Here is a 15578-nt window from a genome sequence, read left to right as displayed (position 1 = left end):
ATTAAATTGCATATACTCTGATTTAAAATTTTTAAAACTTATATTTTAATATTTAATAAGATTTAGCTAACATGTACTTTAAAATTACATTTGAAAGGAAGACGAAGACTAAGAAATAAAAATTAAATTAAGTTTCTGTATTGTATTTAGTGTAAAATATATTAAATTAAATTATGTTTTAATATTATATTTAGTTAAAGATAAATATAAAGATTTAAAGGTGGATTTAGAATTTAAAAAGTTAAATAAAAATATTTTAAAAAAAATATTATTAAATTCTGTTCTCTACAAATTTTAGTTTGCTATATCTCTATTTTTGTTAAGGTATTACAAAGATTAAAAAATTATCCAATATGTTGAAAATATAAAAAAAAATTAAATTTTCAATAACTTTTAATCAAATTTGTTTTATAATGCTTTTAAAATGTATGTTTAGGAGTCAATAAATTATAACTCAAATAGTATAATCTTTCTATATTCATTTAAAAAATTGTGGATTCGAATTTTTTTATTTTCTATAAAAAAAGATGTCTTTAGAATATAGATTTGCAAAATTTTATTTCATAAGTGTCTTAAATAGACTTGTTGACATATAGAATTTAACTATTCTAAAAATATTAGTATTTTAGTTATTGATATATATTTTATAACAAAGATCAAATACAAAAATTATTGAAACGTTCTAAATAGACTCATTCTCATATGAAAAATTTTTTAACAATTCTAAAATATTAATATTCTAATAATTTTAGTCATTATTTTTAATTTTATATATTTTATAATAAAAATTAACTATTAAAATTATTATTAGAACACAAATGATTTAGAATATTTTAAAATTTTCTTATTATATCATTTTTTTTGGTGACTTTATTATATCATCTTACAATTTAGAGTTTAATTAATATATATTTTAAAAATATATAATAAATTTATTATTAATAAAAAATTTAAATATTTTTATTTAATAAATATATTAAAATTTTAAATTTTTGTATTTTTAATATATAAATTTAATATGTATTTGTAAGATATAAGATAAATAAATTTTAAAATTTAGAGTGAAATAAAAATTAAAATGCTTTAGTGTTGGTGCATACGTGTCACACTCAGGTAATCAATTTCAATTGCTACTTCTATCTTTTTGAGTTTTATTGGATGGAGTTTTTTGGATTCTGATTGGTGGAATTGGATTTTCCCTGCAGTAGAGAGAGGAGAGCGTGGATATCTAATATCATATCTGGATGATGACAGAGAGAGAAAGTGTGACAAATAAAATGCCCTTTTGATTACATAAAGATACTTTTATTTTGGGTTTGTGTCTCGCATTGAAAGGCGAGTTTCGATATTTTGTGTAGACAAAGTCATAAAATCCAATTGAGAACAAGTTTTGTACTTGGTCATACGCTTCCCCTTCACTTACCACATGTTAGATGGAACATTCATTGCTATTATTTTGTACTTTTTTGTTACTTTGTCGCATTGCTATTTTTTCTTTCTTTTTTATTTTCTTTACCATTTCTCACAGGACATAGATCAAATGAGAGTGATATATCTACGCTTGAAGACTTATTAATGACATGTTGATATCATAACATTTGATAAAGTTTCAATAGAGTATATAGATATTATGTAAGATATTGTTATTGAAGATAAAATTAATTTTACAACGTTACAATGCCAATGTATGTTAAATTGTCTAAAAATTAATGAACCCCATATAGTTATTTTTCTCCCAAAATCATATAGTAAGTAAATTTGGATTTTTTAAATTTAAATTAAATAAATACAAAATTTACAAAAATATATAAAATATAGTTTAATTATGTAAATGTACGGTGTGTGCCATATCTCAGATATTGAGAGATTTCAAAAAAAATAAATAGATCTCGGATACTGAGATTCTGATCTATATCAAGAGAACTAAATGAATACCGAATATTCGAGATACGTGTAAAATTGGTAAATGATCTCTTACTAACTAAGATATGCATAAAGTTCTAATCGACGTCTCAATCACCAAGATGTGTATAATGAATTGATTATATTGGTTTGATTTTTATTTTTTTATTTCATTCAATTTAATTTAAATCATTTTAAATTTTTAAATTATAAAATATTTAATTTAAAATTTAGATGATCATAATTTAAATTAATAGTTTAAGTTAATTCAATAAAAACAAATATATTTGTATAGTTGTACTAGTTATTTATAAGTGCCGCAACATTAATTTTTAAAAAATAACATTATTAAATTAAGTCATAATGCTCATAAAAATAAATTGGCTACACTAAGTAAATACTTAATTTAATAACGTCATTTTCTATATTGGTACGATAAGATAATATCTATATAATATAAAATTTAATCTAATAAGATCACATAATATCTAGGAGACAATAATTTTATCAAATATAGTATTCTTTTAATTATTAAATATTCATTCAATGTTTATAGTTATATTCAAAAATATTTTAATATTTAATTTGTCAGTACTCATAAATAATCAGTATAATAATATGAGTATATTTAATTAATAATTTAATTTAATTCAATAAAAATAATATACATATTCGTTATTTATGAAAAAGACTAGTTATTAGTTAGTTTTTTATAAAAAATTAATTTTTAATTTATTTTTTTATAAAAAATTTAAAATTTTTATTTATAAATATATAAATACCATTGAAATCTAAAATACTCATAAGTTTTCTTTTTCTTCTCGGTTCTCCAACTCTTTCTACTCTAAGAATTTTCGGTTTTATTCAACTACAAGAATAAATTAAACAAATAATGTTATTTTTTAAAATTATTTTTGTAATACTCATAAATAACTAATACAACAATATAAGTATATTTATTTTTATTGAATTAAATTAAGTTATTAATTTAAATTATAGTCATCTAAATTTTAAATTAAATATTTTTATAATTTTAAAATAAAAAATAATTTGAATTAAATTAGATAAAATAAAAAATAAAAATCAAAGAAACATAGCATCAATTTAATTATACACATTTAGATGATTGAAACCCCAATTAAAATTTTGTGTATATCTCTACAATTTTGTGTATATCTCCCAACCACTCGATCAATTCAAGTTGATTTATCATACTATTTGTTTTAAAATTTGATTATATAACTATTAGACGTTAATATATAATTATTTTGTATTTTTTCTTAGTAAGTGTATTTGCAAGAGAATAGTGTTATATTCTATAAAATAGTATTCCATATGATATGATACCTTATTAAAATCGTATCCTACTAAAATTTAGCAGGTATTCGTATTATTCGAGATACAAATCATTTTAATGGAGGGTAAATTAAAATAGCGCATATATTTTTAAGTTCTTATATATATATTGTGTTTGCTTGAAAGGAAATCAAATAGGTTCTTGATTAAATAAACCACCAATAACTAAAGGGAATAAGTATATCCTTAAATAAGAAAGATTAATTAATGTTAAACAACTCAGACGGGTTTTCTTAATTAGTGTTCTTTCTAAAACCTCAAACAACTGAACAGAATCTTCTTTAGAGCATAACGCACGTTTATGATCAATGCCCTTCCTTACCTACCAAACATGTCTTCTCTATGTTATATTTTTAATGAAAATGGCAATAGAAAATAGAACCAAAAAACACTCAAAACTCATTAATCTTGCCACTGCAAATTACCTCAATTTTGTAATTTAAAGCCTTCGATGAAACTATTGATAGAACTCATTTTCAAACGTTTAATCATAGGGAGACTTGCAGCCATTCAATGCCTGAACGCCCGTGGTAAGAATGCAGTCAAAAAACATATGGTTCCCGGAATAGTTTTACATTTTTTAAAAGGAAATGGACATTAGAACTCTTATTTTGATAATGTAACTCCTTTTTTCTACAAATTCATGCAAAATGCAAAAAATTCAGGTATGGAGTGGCATTATCATTTTCCTTTTTAAAATTTTATAAGTCACAGGAAACATGTTATAATGCTCCTAAAACAACATAATGGAACTTAGATTTGCTTTCCTAGTATATTATCACTCAGTAACAATTCATACAACATAAACATTTTCATGCTTACCCATTTAAGATAAACAATATTTAACCAGCGTCCTTAAAAGAACCAAAAAAGTGAAAAACAATGGGGGAAGGGGGAAATGAATGCTAACTTATGTACAAGCAGCGGAAGCAAAGCACTGATTAGGGATAATATACCTATTGTAAAGCAATCTGGGAAAATAATTCCTCCAGCTGATTTTCCTTTATCACGATACCATGTTTCTGTGTATAAAGTTCATGTTTGATCGAACTGAAATCAGTAGTAGCATTTGCAGCAGATATGTTCATGTATTCATTCAGATTATGCACTGTTCCGTCTGCACAAACAAAGAACCATAAGCATGAAGAAGAACAACTTACATTATATAGCATGATATTTTCTTTTCCCAGTATAAACAAAAAAGCACAATTCCTAAACTCGAACGTTACCCTAACAGGTTAACCTTTTACCATTATAACTGGATTGGACCCAATTACAAGAGTTGGGCTAAGTTCTAAGTGAGAACAGTATAAATATGATATCGGTATTATAACACTCATTATATGAATTGTGAAATATCTTAGAACTTTCTTCTCCTTGATTACATTCCTCTCTTATATATGATTCATCCCTTTTCTATGATCTATCTCAACTATATATTCAGTTTCCCTAATAATTCTACTAATGTTCCATCCAGTTCTATAATTATAGTAATTCCAATATCAATGCTGTTATATCATAACTTAGTGGAATTAAATTAACATATCCTGGCTTCATCGATAAGAATAGTGATCACTAGGTCAATGTACTCAATTCCAAAATCAAGCCTGCTATAAGTTTGCTCTTTTATAGTCCCCTTGCAAGTAACTAGATAATAGTTGGAAGAAATCCATCTCTTTGATACACTGACTTAGGATGTAGTACTCAATAATGAGTAAATAGTCAAAATCGTCTCTGAAAGATCACTCATTCTCCAAAATAGTACCCGAAAGATTTTTTTAATCAAATTCGCCCCTGAAAAATTTTTAGTTAATCACGTTCGTCCTTCCGTCTATTCCTTAGCTGATGCTGTTAACGAAAATTGATGTGGCCCGTTAAGTAACATCTTGCACATTGCTAAGCAACACCATTTTGATGCTAGAGTGGGGGATTGATTGAAACGGTGCCATTTTGACTATCAAAACCTATACCTCTTCAATTCCTCATATTATACCTTCACTTCACTCTTTTCATTCCATAACAGCACACTCTGTTTCTCTAACCTTGACATTTCATCTTCACCCAAGAGACGGGGAATAAGCTTTCTTCATCAGCGTCATTTATCAAAGGAAAAACTGGATAATGTATGCCAGGGAACGTATTAATCCATTTACAGAAAACAACTTAAAACAAACCCACAACGAAACCAAGGAAAAGAGAAGAACCACTTCAGCGATTGGGGCCAAATTCGAATCGAGCTCATCGGCCTCGTAATCGTCAAGCAGGGCCATGTTCCTGTCAGGCTTCTTGCTGAGGAAGGAGGACAGATCATCATCCGAATAAGAAGCTTCTTCCTCTGCTTCTGCTTCTGCTTCTTCTTCCTCTGCTTCTGCTTCTGCTTGATGGTGGTTGTCGATTCTCTGGGTCCAAGGCATGTATTGAATTTGGCATATTTTCGTTTGGGTCAGTTCGCCCTTTTACTCGTGCAATGAATTAGTTTTGATTTTGGTTAAGGGTTTTGATTTTCAGGGCTATTATTGAAAAAGCTACGATTTTTTCAATTGTTGAGTTTAATAGGAAAAATTGAGATGGGGTTTGTGATATTTGTAATGGGTTGTGGTGTTGGGGTTGAATCTAGAAGTTTCATTGGAAATTGTCCCTAGAGTTGACTTTTGTGGATGCAGAAGATCTGATGTGTTGTGAATTTCTAAAATTTAGGAATGCTCAACTTGATTTAAATCTCTAGTCACTCAATGATGTTTATCTCTACGATTGAACTTTTATTTAGTTTGCAAATGTTTTTCTCTTTAAAAGTTTGGCAATTTAGCTTTGCTATCTGATATCATATGGAATTAGTATTAATTATTAGGTTTCAAATCATGATCTGGACTTGTTTGAGTTGTGGTTTGTGTGCCTATCTTTTGGTTTTGACCACTACATAATTTTGGGATTAGGGTTCATCAATTGGAAACTTATTTGATCTAATTTCAAACAGTTGTAATGTCCGCAGCCAATTAGGACTGCCAAGTGTGTTTTTGCTGAGATGACACTTAACGGGCTACATCAGTTTTCCTTAACAGCGTCAGCTAAGGAATAGACGAAAGGACTAACGTGATTAACTAACAATCTTTAAGGAAGGAATTTGGTTAAAAGAATCTTTCAGATACCAATTTGAAGAATGACTGACCCTTTCAGTAACGATTTTGACCATTTACTCAATCAATAACGTAAGTTTACAGTGATGCTATTTTAAGTTTGATGAATGTTAAAACTTAGAACCAAAATCAAATTGAATAAGGCAGGAGTATAAAATACATCAGATTTCAGAACCATGTGAAATTGGCATTTAATATTATCAAATTTTTAGTCAGGGATGTTTTTATACGAGGTAAGAGGAGCAAATATTGGCTGTATGGTTGACTGTATAAACATACATATATACGACGATCAACACTATTAGTCCAAAATAGTCAAGATTTACTTCTCTCAAACTTAAAATGAACGGATTCTCTCCTTATATATGTGTGTGCATGTGTGAAAGCAAAGCAGCTTAATTTTGTAAAAGAACTTGTTCAAGTCATTACCTTCAGCAACAATGGGTTCATGCTGAGGAGGTTCTTGCATCCAGTTTCCATCAGAATCTTTCATGTGTCTTCTGTCAGATGCAAAACAACGAAGGAATATCGGAGCATGCACAACACGAAATAACCTGATTTCAAAAGAAACCAAACTCTAATGCTTTAGTGTCAAATATAACCAATCAAAATTCCATGAGTTATTTTGAAATTCTGAAAGGACAAGGCCAACATAATAAAATGCCATGAACAAATACATTTTGAAACCAAGATATTGAATAGGTGGCATATGCTTGATTAGAACATGTTCTTAAACATACCTTGAAAAGTATTTAATAGCATGAAAAATGGTTGTTATGAACATGCATACTACTCTAAACCTTTACATAGTAAGAGGTTCATTAGTCAACCAAGAATGAGCATTTATCAAACCAAAGATTATTTAAACAGTGCAGTCTTTGATGAAATCACGATTGCAGATACTGTGCTTGTGAGTTCAATTATGGTTGCCATGACACACATTCTGATTATTGCAGTGTAGAATATTGAGTTTATAACTTGAGATAGATCCTGTTGTGGACCAAATGCCATCCATTAGATACTCGACAATTGGGGACCGATATAGTTCCATTAAAAGGGGGGGGGGGGTGTTAAAAAAGAAGGAAGCTAGTGTGGCATAAGTACCTATTAAAATCAGAAAATAGCTTGAAAGATGGTCGAATTGTTTCAGATATATATGAAGGTAGAGGGGAAGGAAAAGGAAGACTTGAATCTAAATCCCAAACTTGAGGAGGGCCACCCCCTTGATTTATCTGTAATGACAATTACGAGAAAAGTATATTAATGATCTGTGCAATAACCATCTAAATATACAATAAACTGATTTTAAAATTTCGTAAACCGGTTGCCTAAACTCATTGGAAGGAATACATATTTCGCAATACCTGAATGCAAATTACATGATAATCCCAGAGAATAATGCCATCTGCTCTGTGGCTAGCCTTCTGATTCCAGAGTGGGATCTATAGAAGGAGAGACAAATAATTCAGGTGTTAATTATTATCATTTTGGAACAAAAATGATAAATAACTCTTCAATCTTATGTAGGACAGACAATGATAGACAATGGACAACGAACACAAGACACAAGACACGTAAAAATTTACTAAAAAAATACTCATTATTCATAATTTCAAAAATGCTCTCCTTAATTTCCTTGTTCATAATAAAAAAAATACTTTAGGTATAATAAAACATATCAAACTTTCTTGCTTTCTTCATATTTCAAATTTTAAATGATTTTCACTTTGTTTTATCCATTCTTGACCAAGACATTATGAGACTTTTTTTTTTTTTTTGAATTGTACAAGTGCAGACACTTGTTAGAATGTTAGGTCTCCTGTAAGGTACAACGCATACACATATCAGACATGTAAGAATGGTAATGTGCCCGTGCCTTATTGCTACAATTCAAGTGCTTATAAATTGCAATGCAACAAAAGAAAGGGTTGCAGAGACTTAAACATGTAATCAATACTCTGTCCACATACCATTAATAAAGCATGAGGAATTGAGGATACTGTGTGTCCACTTGTGCTTTTGTGTGTGTGTTGTGTGATGAAAGCTTAATAATGGTTATGTTCCAATACTTTGGTCATGTTGAACCTGCTAATAGTGCAGAATCAAAGAATTGTTTCCTTTCACAGAAGCATTATTTCCTCCACATATTGACGGGTGCAAGGTGAATCACCTTGAACAAGAAAACTAGCAAGCAAATTACAAATCTCCCCTAAGACTAAGAATAAATAATAATGTATATGAAATGGCACATGCCTGCTTCTTTTCATTGGAAATGAAAACAACAAAAATATCAGATCCTTCAGCATTGGCTATCCCATCAGTGCACAACTTCTTGCAAAGCAAATATACATTCTCCTCACTGAAAATAAATCACAGGAAGAAAAAAATAATCATCATAAGTAGATAGCAGAGCTGGAATATCAGCTTTAGAGTTGAAGATGAGACTCAATATGGTAGTCAACAATGAACATGCATATAGTTAGGGTCTTGTTAGATGTAAAGAATGCAACATCATCGCTATTTTTTTATTGATCCCTACCAATGGAGAATAGGAAATCAAATCAACGCTAGTCAAGAGTGAAGATGTTGATAAATAGTAAATTAGTAGCTGAAGTTAAGAACATAGTACAAAAATAGAATTCATCACACACAAAATGTTAGTTGACGTCTACACCCATTCCGCTTAATTGTGCAAAAAATAATTAAAAAATTAAATAGAGGCTAAACATGATAAAGGAAAAGTGGGCCCTGTAAAGACTCTCCATGGAAAAGAAAACACAGAACCAAAACCCAAAACCCTAGAGAGAGAGAGAGAGAGAGAGAGAGAGAGGGAGGGTTGAACCGGGGGCTTACCAATAATAAGGGGTATGGTGGAAGTGAGAAACATCCGAAATTAGTTGCTCCATAGTTTATGTTGTTGCTCCTTGATCAGCACCCTTCCAATCCAACACCGTAGATCCGTGCACTGTGTGTGTCTGTTCTTTGTTTCTAGAGTAAAAATGGCCATGAATAAATTACCTTCGAATTCGTTATATTATTGGAGAAAAACCCATTTATACCCTTGAACTTTGCGAAGTAGATAAAAATACTCATCAAACAACGACACTAACCTTATCTCCATAAAAAAAAAAAAAGGTTTTATGTGATAAAAATATATAAACTTTAATTTTTTTTTGTTGATTTTTAATAAAATTTTTAAATTATTCTAACTCTTTATTTTGAGTGAAGTATTAATTTGGTCTCTATTCGTTTTTTCGAATGACAATGTAACTCTTAATAAAAAACGTGATCCATTTCGGTCCCTGACTCTGTGTTTCGTCTGCCAATGCAATCCTCCTGTCACTTTCACAGCGAAAACTTGATGGAAATTACTGACGTGTGTAGGCGAGTAGATGACATGGATGGCTTGGGTGGTTACGTGGAAGATAGAAGCCCACGTGGCTAGGTGAAATGGACAGATCCTTTCTATCCTCGTCCACAACACAAAAACGCCATCGTTTTGAGGTTTTCAAGCGTCGTTTGGTTTCGCACCTTATATGTTATCTCCTAAAGACCCCTTGATCTTCTAACACAATTACATTCTAAACCCTAAGGCTATGTTTGTTTTCGAGAACAGGACAGGACAAGACACTGAGAACAGGACAGGACAAGACATTGATGGACAGAGACACAAAATTTTGTGTTCTTGTATTCTGTTTGGTGATAAACTAGAACAAATTATGAAAATCTAATTTATTCTCTTTTTTTCATTCAAAAAATTTGAGATGAAAAATATAATAATAAAAATATAATTATGAGAAATTAACAAAAATAATGAAAAAAAGAATGAAAAATAAGTTGTGTCCCTTGTTAGTGTCCCTGTGTCCTTCCTGTCAGGATGGACACAAAATACACTAATTTAGTGTCTCTGGACACACTATCTTTGTCCATGTCTCCTCTGCCAAACATGATTTTGTGTCTCTGTGTCCATGTCTCAATGTCTTGTCTCTGTAAACAAACGCAGCCTAACAGACAACTCTCTTCTCCATCAAGGCAAGGGTGAGTGGTGAAAAACTTGGTGACAAGGTTGCTGATGAAGCTTCTGACGGAGACGTAGACAGTTATTGGACGGCGCTGTTGACAGAAGTTGAACGGTTTGGCACACAGCACTGATTGCTGAGGTTAGTGTCGCTACTGTCCCTTTCATTGTTTTGCTTGTGTGTGGTCCTCATTCAACCGTGGTGGGGTAGAGAGAGGTTAAAATATTGTTTCTGTTGCCATCTCCTAGGAGTTTTATGTATTTAAATAAGATGAAAGTGTAGAGATGTGTTAAAAATTATTGAAAGTTGGAACAGATTATTAGGATCGGCTGTTTAGATTGATGTAAGATTGAAGAAACTGCATTAGTCCAGTTAACAGTGAAGAATACTGGACCCCAACTGATTCACCACAGCCACTACCTCCCTGATGAGCGGATAATTTATACACTTTTTGGCATTGTTTTTAGTATGTTTTTGATAGTTTTAGTTGAGTTTTTAGTATATTTTTATTAGTTTTTAGTTAAAATTCACTTTTCTGGACTTTACTATGAGTTTGTGTGTTTTTCTGTGATTTCAGGTATTTTCTGGCTAAAATTGAGGGACCTGAGCAAAAATCTGATTCAGAGACTGAAAAGGACTGCAGATGCTGTTGGATTCTGACCTCCCTGCACTCGAAGTGGATTTTCTGGAGCTACAGAAGCCCAATTGGCGCGCTCTCAACGGCGTTGGAAAGTAGACATCCTGGGCTTTCCAGCAATATATGATAGTCCATACTTTGCCCAAGATTTGATGGCCCAAACCGGCGTTCAAAGTCACCTCAAGAAATCCCAGCGTTAAACGCTGGAATTGGCACCCAAATGGGAGTTAAACGCCCAAACTGGCATAAAAGCTGGCGTTTAACTCCAAGAAGAGTCTCTACACGAAATTGCTTCATTGCTCAGCCCAAGCACACACCAAGTGGGCCCGGAAGTGGATTTTTATGTCATTTACTCATTTCTGTAAACCTTAGGCTACTAGTTATCTATAAGTAGGACCTTTTACTATTGTATTAGAAGACTTTGGTAGCTATCTTCGTTTTATGCTATCTTAGATCATTGGGAGGCTGGCCATTCGGCCATGCCTAGACCTTATGCTTATGTATTTTCAACGGTGGAGTTTCTACACACCATAAATTAAGGTGTGGAGCTCTGCTGTACCTCGAGTATTAATGCAATTACTATTGTTCTTCCATTCAATTCCGCTTGTTCTTTGTCCAAGATATCACTTGTTCTTCAACTTGATGAATGTGATGATCCGTGACACTCATCATCATTCTCACTTATGAACAAGGTGACTGACAACCACTTTTGTTCTACAAGCAACCAAGGCTCTAGTGAATATCTCTTGGATTCCTGATTGCACGATGCATGGTTGATCGCCTGACAACCGAGTGCTCGCCTGACAAACGAGCCAACCATTCCGTGAGATCAGAGTCTTCGTGGTATAGGCGGGAACTGATGGCAGCATTCAAGAGAATCCGGAAGGTCTAACCTTGTCTGTGGTATTCTGAGTAGGATTCAATGACTGAATGACTGTGACGTGCTTCAAACTCCTAGCAGGCGGGGCGTTAGTGACAGACGCAAAAGTATCAATGGATATTATTCCGGCCTGACCGAGAACCGACAGCTGAATTCCGCTATGCCGTGACAGGGCATATGCAATCGCTTTCACTGAGAGGATGGGAGGTAGCCATTGACAACGGTGAAACCCTACACGAGCTTGCCATGGAAAGGAGTAGGAAGGATTGGATGAAGACAGTAGGAAAGCAGAGAGACGGAAGGGAAGGCATCTTCATGCGCTTATCTGAAGTTCCTACCAATGAATTACATAAGTATCTCTATCTTTATCTTTTATGTTATTTTCATTCATCACCATATACATTTGAGTCTGCCTGACTAAGATTTGCAAGATGACCATAGCTTGCTTCATAGCAACAATCTCCGTGGGATCGACCCTTACTCACGTAAGGTATTACTTGGACGACCCAGTGCACTTGCTGGTTAGTTGTGCGAAGTTGTGTAATGCCATGGAATTGAACCACCAAGTTTTTTGGAGTTCATGACCAGGGATTATGAGAGTTGTGAAAAGTATTGTTCATAATTTCGCGCACCAAGTTTTTGGCGCCGTTGCCGGGGATTGTTCGAGTATGGACAACTGACGGTTCATCTTGTTGCTTAGATTAGGTATTTTTCTTCAGAGTTCTTAAAGAATGAATTCTAGTGTTTCAAGGTGATGTTCTTATCATCACCAAGGCTGATTGATTCTCATCAATTTAGCTCTTAAATGCAATGTCCTGCTGAAGCTTGGCCGGCCATGTCTAATTTCTTTAGACTAAAGCTTTAGACTAACATTGCACGATTCCTGGAATTCTCATTAAGAATTTTGATACCTTTATTTTCCTTTCCACTTAATTTTCGAAAAACCCAAAAAAATTACAAAATCATAAAATCCAAAAATATTTTTTGTTTGAGTCTAGAGTCTCATCTTAAGTTTAGTGTCAATTGCATGTTTCTGTTCTTATTGCATTCATGCATGTGTCCTCATTGATCTTCAAGTTGTTCTTGATGATTTCTTTGTTTTGATCTTTGAATTCTATTGACTTGAGTGTTGCATTCTCATTTTGTTAGTGTCAATGGTATACAAACTGCTAAGTTTGGTGTCTTGCATGCATTATTATTTGATTTTAGTTGCATTTTGATTATTCCTTATTATTAAAAATCCAAAAATATTTTTAATTTGTGTCTTTTCAAGTCAATAATACAGAGAATTGAAGATTCAGAACATACTGCAGAGGAATCACACAGAAAAAGCTGGGCATTCGAAAATGCCCAGTGAAGAAGACAGACTGGCGTTTAAACGCCAGCCAGGGTGCCTGGCTGGGCGTTTAACGCCCAAAAGGGTAGTAGTTTGGGCGTTAAACGCCAGAATGTGCACCATTCTGGGCGTTTAACGCCAGGATGGCACAAGGGGGAAGATTTTGTTTTCAAATCAATTTTATTTTCAAGTTTTCAAAAGTTTTTCAAAATCAAATCTTTTTCAAATCATATCTTTTCAATCAAATGTTTTCAAAATCAATTTCTTTCCTTTTTCAAAGATACTTGCTATCAATTAATGATTTGATTCAACAAATCAAATATGTTGCCTTTTCTGTTGAGAAAGGTTTAATGTTTGGATCATATCTTTTTCTTGATAGCCAAGTTATTAATTTTTAAAAATCAAATCTTTTTAAAATTGTTTTCAAATCATATCTTTTCAATCATATCTTTTTAAAACCATAACTTTTCAATCAAATCTTTTTAATCACATCTTTTTCAAAATAATTTTCAATCAAATCTTTTTAATTTCTAATTTCAAAATCTTTTTCAAAAAATCATTTGATTTCTTTCCCACTTTTATTTTCGAAAATCAATTAGTGTTTTTCAAAATGTTTTCAAAATCTTTTACTTAATTTTCGAAAATTACTTCCCTTCTTCTTACATCCTTCCATTTATGGACTAACACTATCCCTTAATGCAAAATTCAAACTCCATCTTCTTTGATAAGTTCGAATTTTCTACTTCTACCTTCTAAATTTCTTTTCCTCTGACACCTCAAGGAATCTCTATACTGTGACATAGAGGATTCCATATTTTCTTGTTCTCTTCTCTTTCATATGAGCAGGAGCAGAGACAAAAGGCATTCCTGTTGAAGCTGACCCTGAACCTGAAAGAACCTTGAAGCAAAAGCTAAGAGAAGCTAAGGCACAAATCTCTATGAACGGAGGTGGTTGTCAGGCACACGTTCATAGTTGAGGACCTAACAGAAATCTTCAAGGAAGAAGAAGCCATGGCAGCCGAAAACAACAACAATGCCAACAATGCAAGGAAGGTGCTGGGTGACTTTACTGCACCTACTCCCGACTTCTATGGGAGAAGCATCTCCATCCCTGCCATTAGAGCAAACAACTTTGAGCTTAAGCCTCAATTAGTTTCTCTAATGCAACAGAATTGCAAGTTCCATGGACTTCCACTGGAAGATCCTCATCAGTTTTTAGCTGAGTTCTTGCAAATCTGTGACACTGTCAAGACTAATGGGGTAGACCCTGAGGTCTATAGACTCATGCTATTCCCTTTTGCTGTAAAAGACAGAGCTAGAATATGGTTGGATTCTCAGCCTAAAGCAAGCCTGGACTCTTGGGAAAAGCTAGTCAATGCCTTCTTGGCAAAGTTCTTTCCACCTCAAAAATTGAGCAAGCTTAGAGTGGAAGTCCAAACCTTCAGACAGAAGGATGGAGAATCCCTCTATGAAGCTTGGGAAAGATACAAACAATTAATCAGAAAATGTCCCTCAGACATGCTTTCTAAATGGAGCATCATAGGTATTTTCTATGATGGTCTTTCTGAACTATCCAAGATGTCTTTGGATAGCTCTGCTGGAGGATCTCTTCATCTGAAGAAGAAGCTTATGATCCTGAGAACCCTTCAATAGAAGAGGTGAATTACCTAGGAGAACCCTATGGAAACACCTATAATTCTTCATGGAGAAATCACCCAAATTTCTCATGGAAGAATCAAGAGAGACCTCAACAAGGTTTCAATAATAATAATGGTGGAAGAAACAGGTTTAGTAATAACAAGCCTTTTCCATCATCTTCTCAGCAACAGACAGAGAATGCTAAGCAGAACCCCTCTGACTTAGCAACCATGGTCTCTGATCTAATCAAAACCACTCAAAGTTTCATGACTGAAACAAGGTCCTCCATTAGGAATTTGGAGGCACAAGTGGGACAGCTGAGCAAGAAAGTTACTGAACTCCCTCCTAGTACTCTCCCAAGCAACACAGAAGAAAATCCAAAAGGAGAGTGCAAAGCCATAACCATGGCCGAATATGGAGAGGAAAGAGAGGAGATGGACGCCACTAAGGAAGACCTCAGTGGGCGTGCACCAACCTCCTCTGAGTTCCCCAATGAGGAACCATGGGAATCTGAGGCTCAAAATGAGACCATAGAGATTCCATTGGACTTACTTCTGCCTTTCATGAGCTCTGATGAGTATTCTTCCTCTGAAGAGGATGAGTATGTCACTGAAGAGCAAGTTGCTAAATACCTTGGAGCAATCATGAAGCTAAATGACAAGTTATTTGGAAATGA

General features: G+C 32.8%; 1 protein-coding gene and 1 non-coding gene across 2 annotated transcripts; both read right to left on the bottom strand.

Annotated features, from left to right (window-relative positions):
- Positions 1-4007: 4007 nt before the first annotated feature.
- On the bottom strand, positions 4008-9410 carry LOC130960436 (protein N-terminal glutamine amidohydrolase). The gene is made up of 6 exons (XM_057885832.1): positions 9246-9410; positions 8646-8751; positions 7757-7834; positions 7497-7624; positions 6822-6946; positions 4008-4375 (listed from the first exon to the last, which is right to left on the bottom strand). The coding sequence occupies exons 1-6, from the start codon at positions 9296-9298 to the stop codon at positions 4215-4217; spliced, it is 651 nt and encodes a 216-aa protein (XP_057741815.1). The 5' UTR covers positions 9299-9410; the 3' UTR covers positions 4008-4214.
- Positions 9411-14680: 5270 nt separating this feature from the next.
- On the bottom strand, positions 14681-14788 carry LOC130963898 (small nucleolar RNA R71). The gene has a single exon (XR_009080015.1). It is a non-coding gene; the product is annotated as a small nucleolar RNA R71 (small nucleolar RNA).
- Positions 14789-15578: the final 790 nt, after the last annotated feature.

Source organism: Arachis stenosperma, chromosome 2, assembly GCF_014773155.1.
Source record: "Arachis stenosperma cultivar V10309 chromosome 2, arast.V10309.gnm1.PFL2, whole genome shotgun sequence".
NCBI classification, from domain to species: Eukaryota; Viridiplantae; Streptophyta; class Magnoliopsida; order Fabales; family Fabaceae; genus Arachis; species Arachis stenosperma.
This window is presented reverse-complemented; position numbering and strand designations above follow the sequence as displayed.

Coding starts and splice junctions, on each gene's coding strand:
- LOC130960436 (XM_057885832.1), bottom strand. CDS start 9,298: ATGGAGCAACTAATTTCGGATGTTTCTCACTTCCACCATACCCCTTAT. Junction 7,625..7,756: donor ATCATGTAATTTGCATTCAG/GTATTGCGAAAT, acceptor TTGTCATTACAG/ATAAATCAAGGGGGTGGCCC. Junction 4,376..6,821: donor TGAACCCATTGTTGCTGAAG/GTAATGACTTGA, acceptor TTGTTTGTGCAG/ACGGAACAGTGCATAATCTG.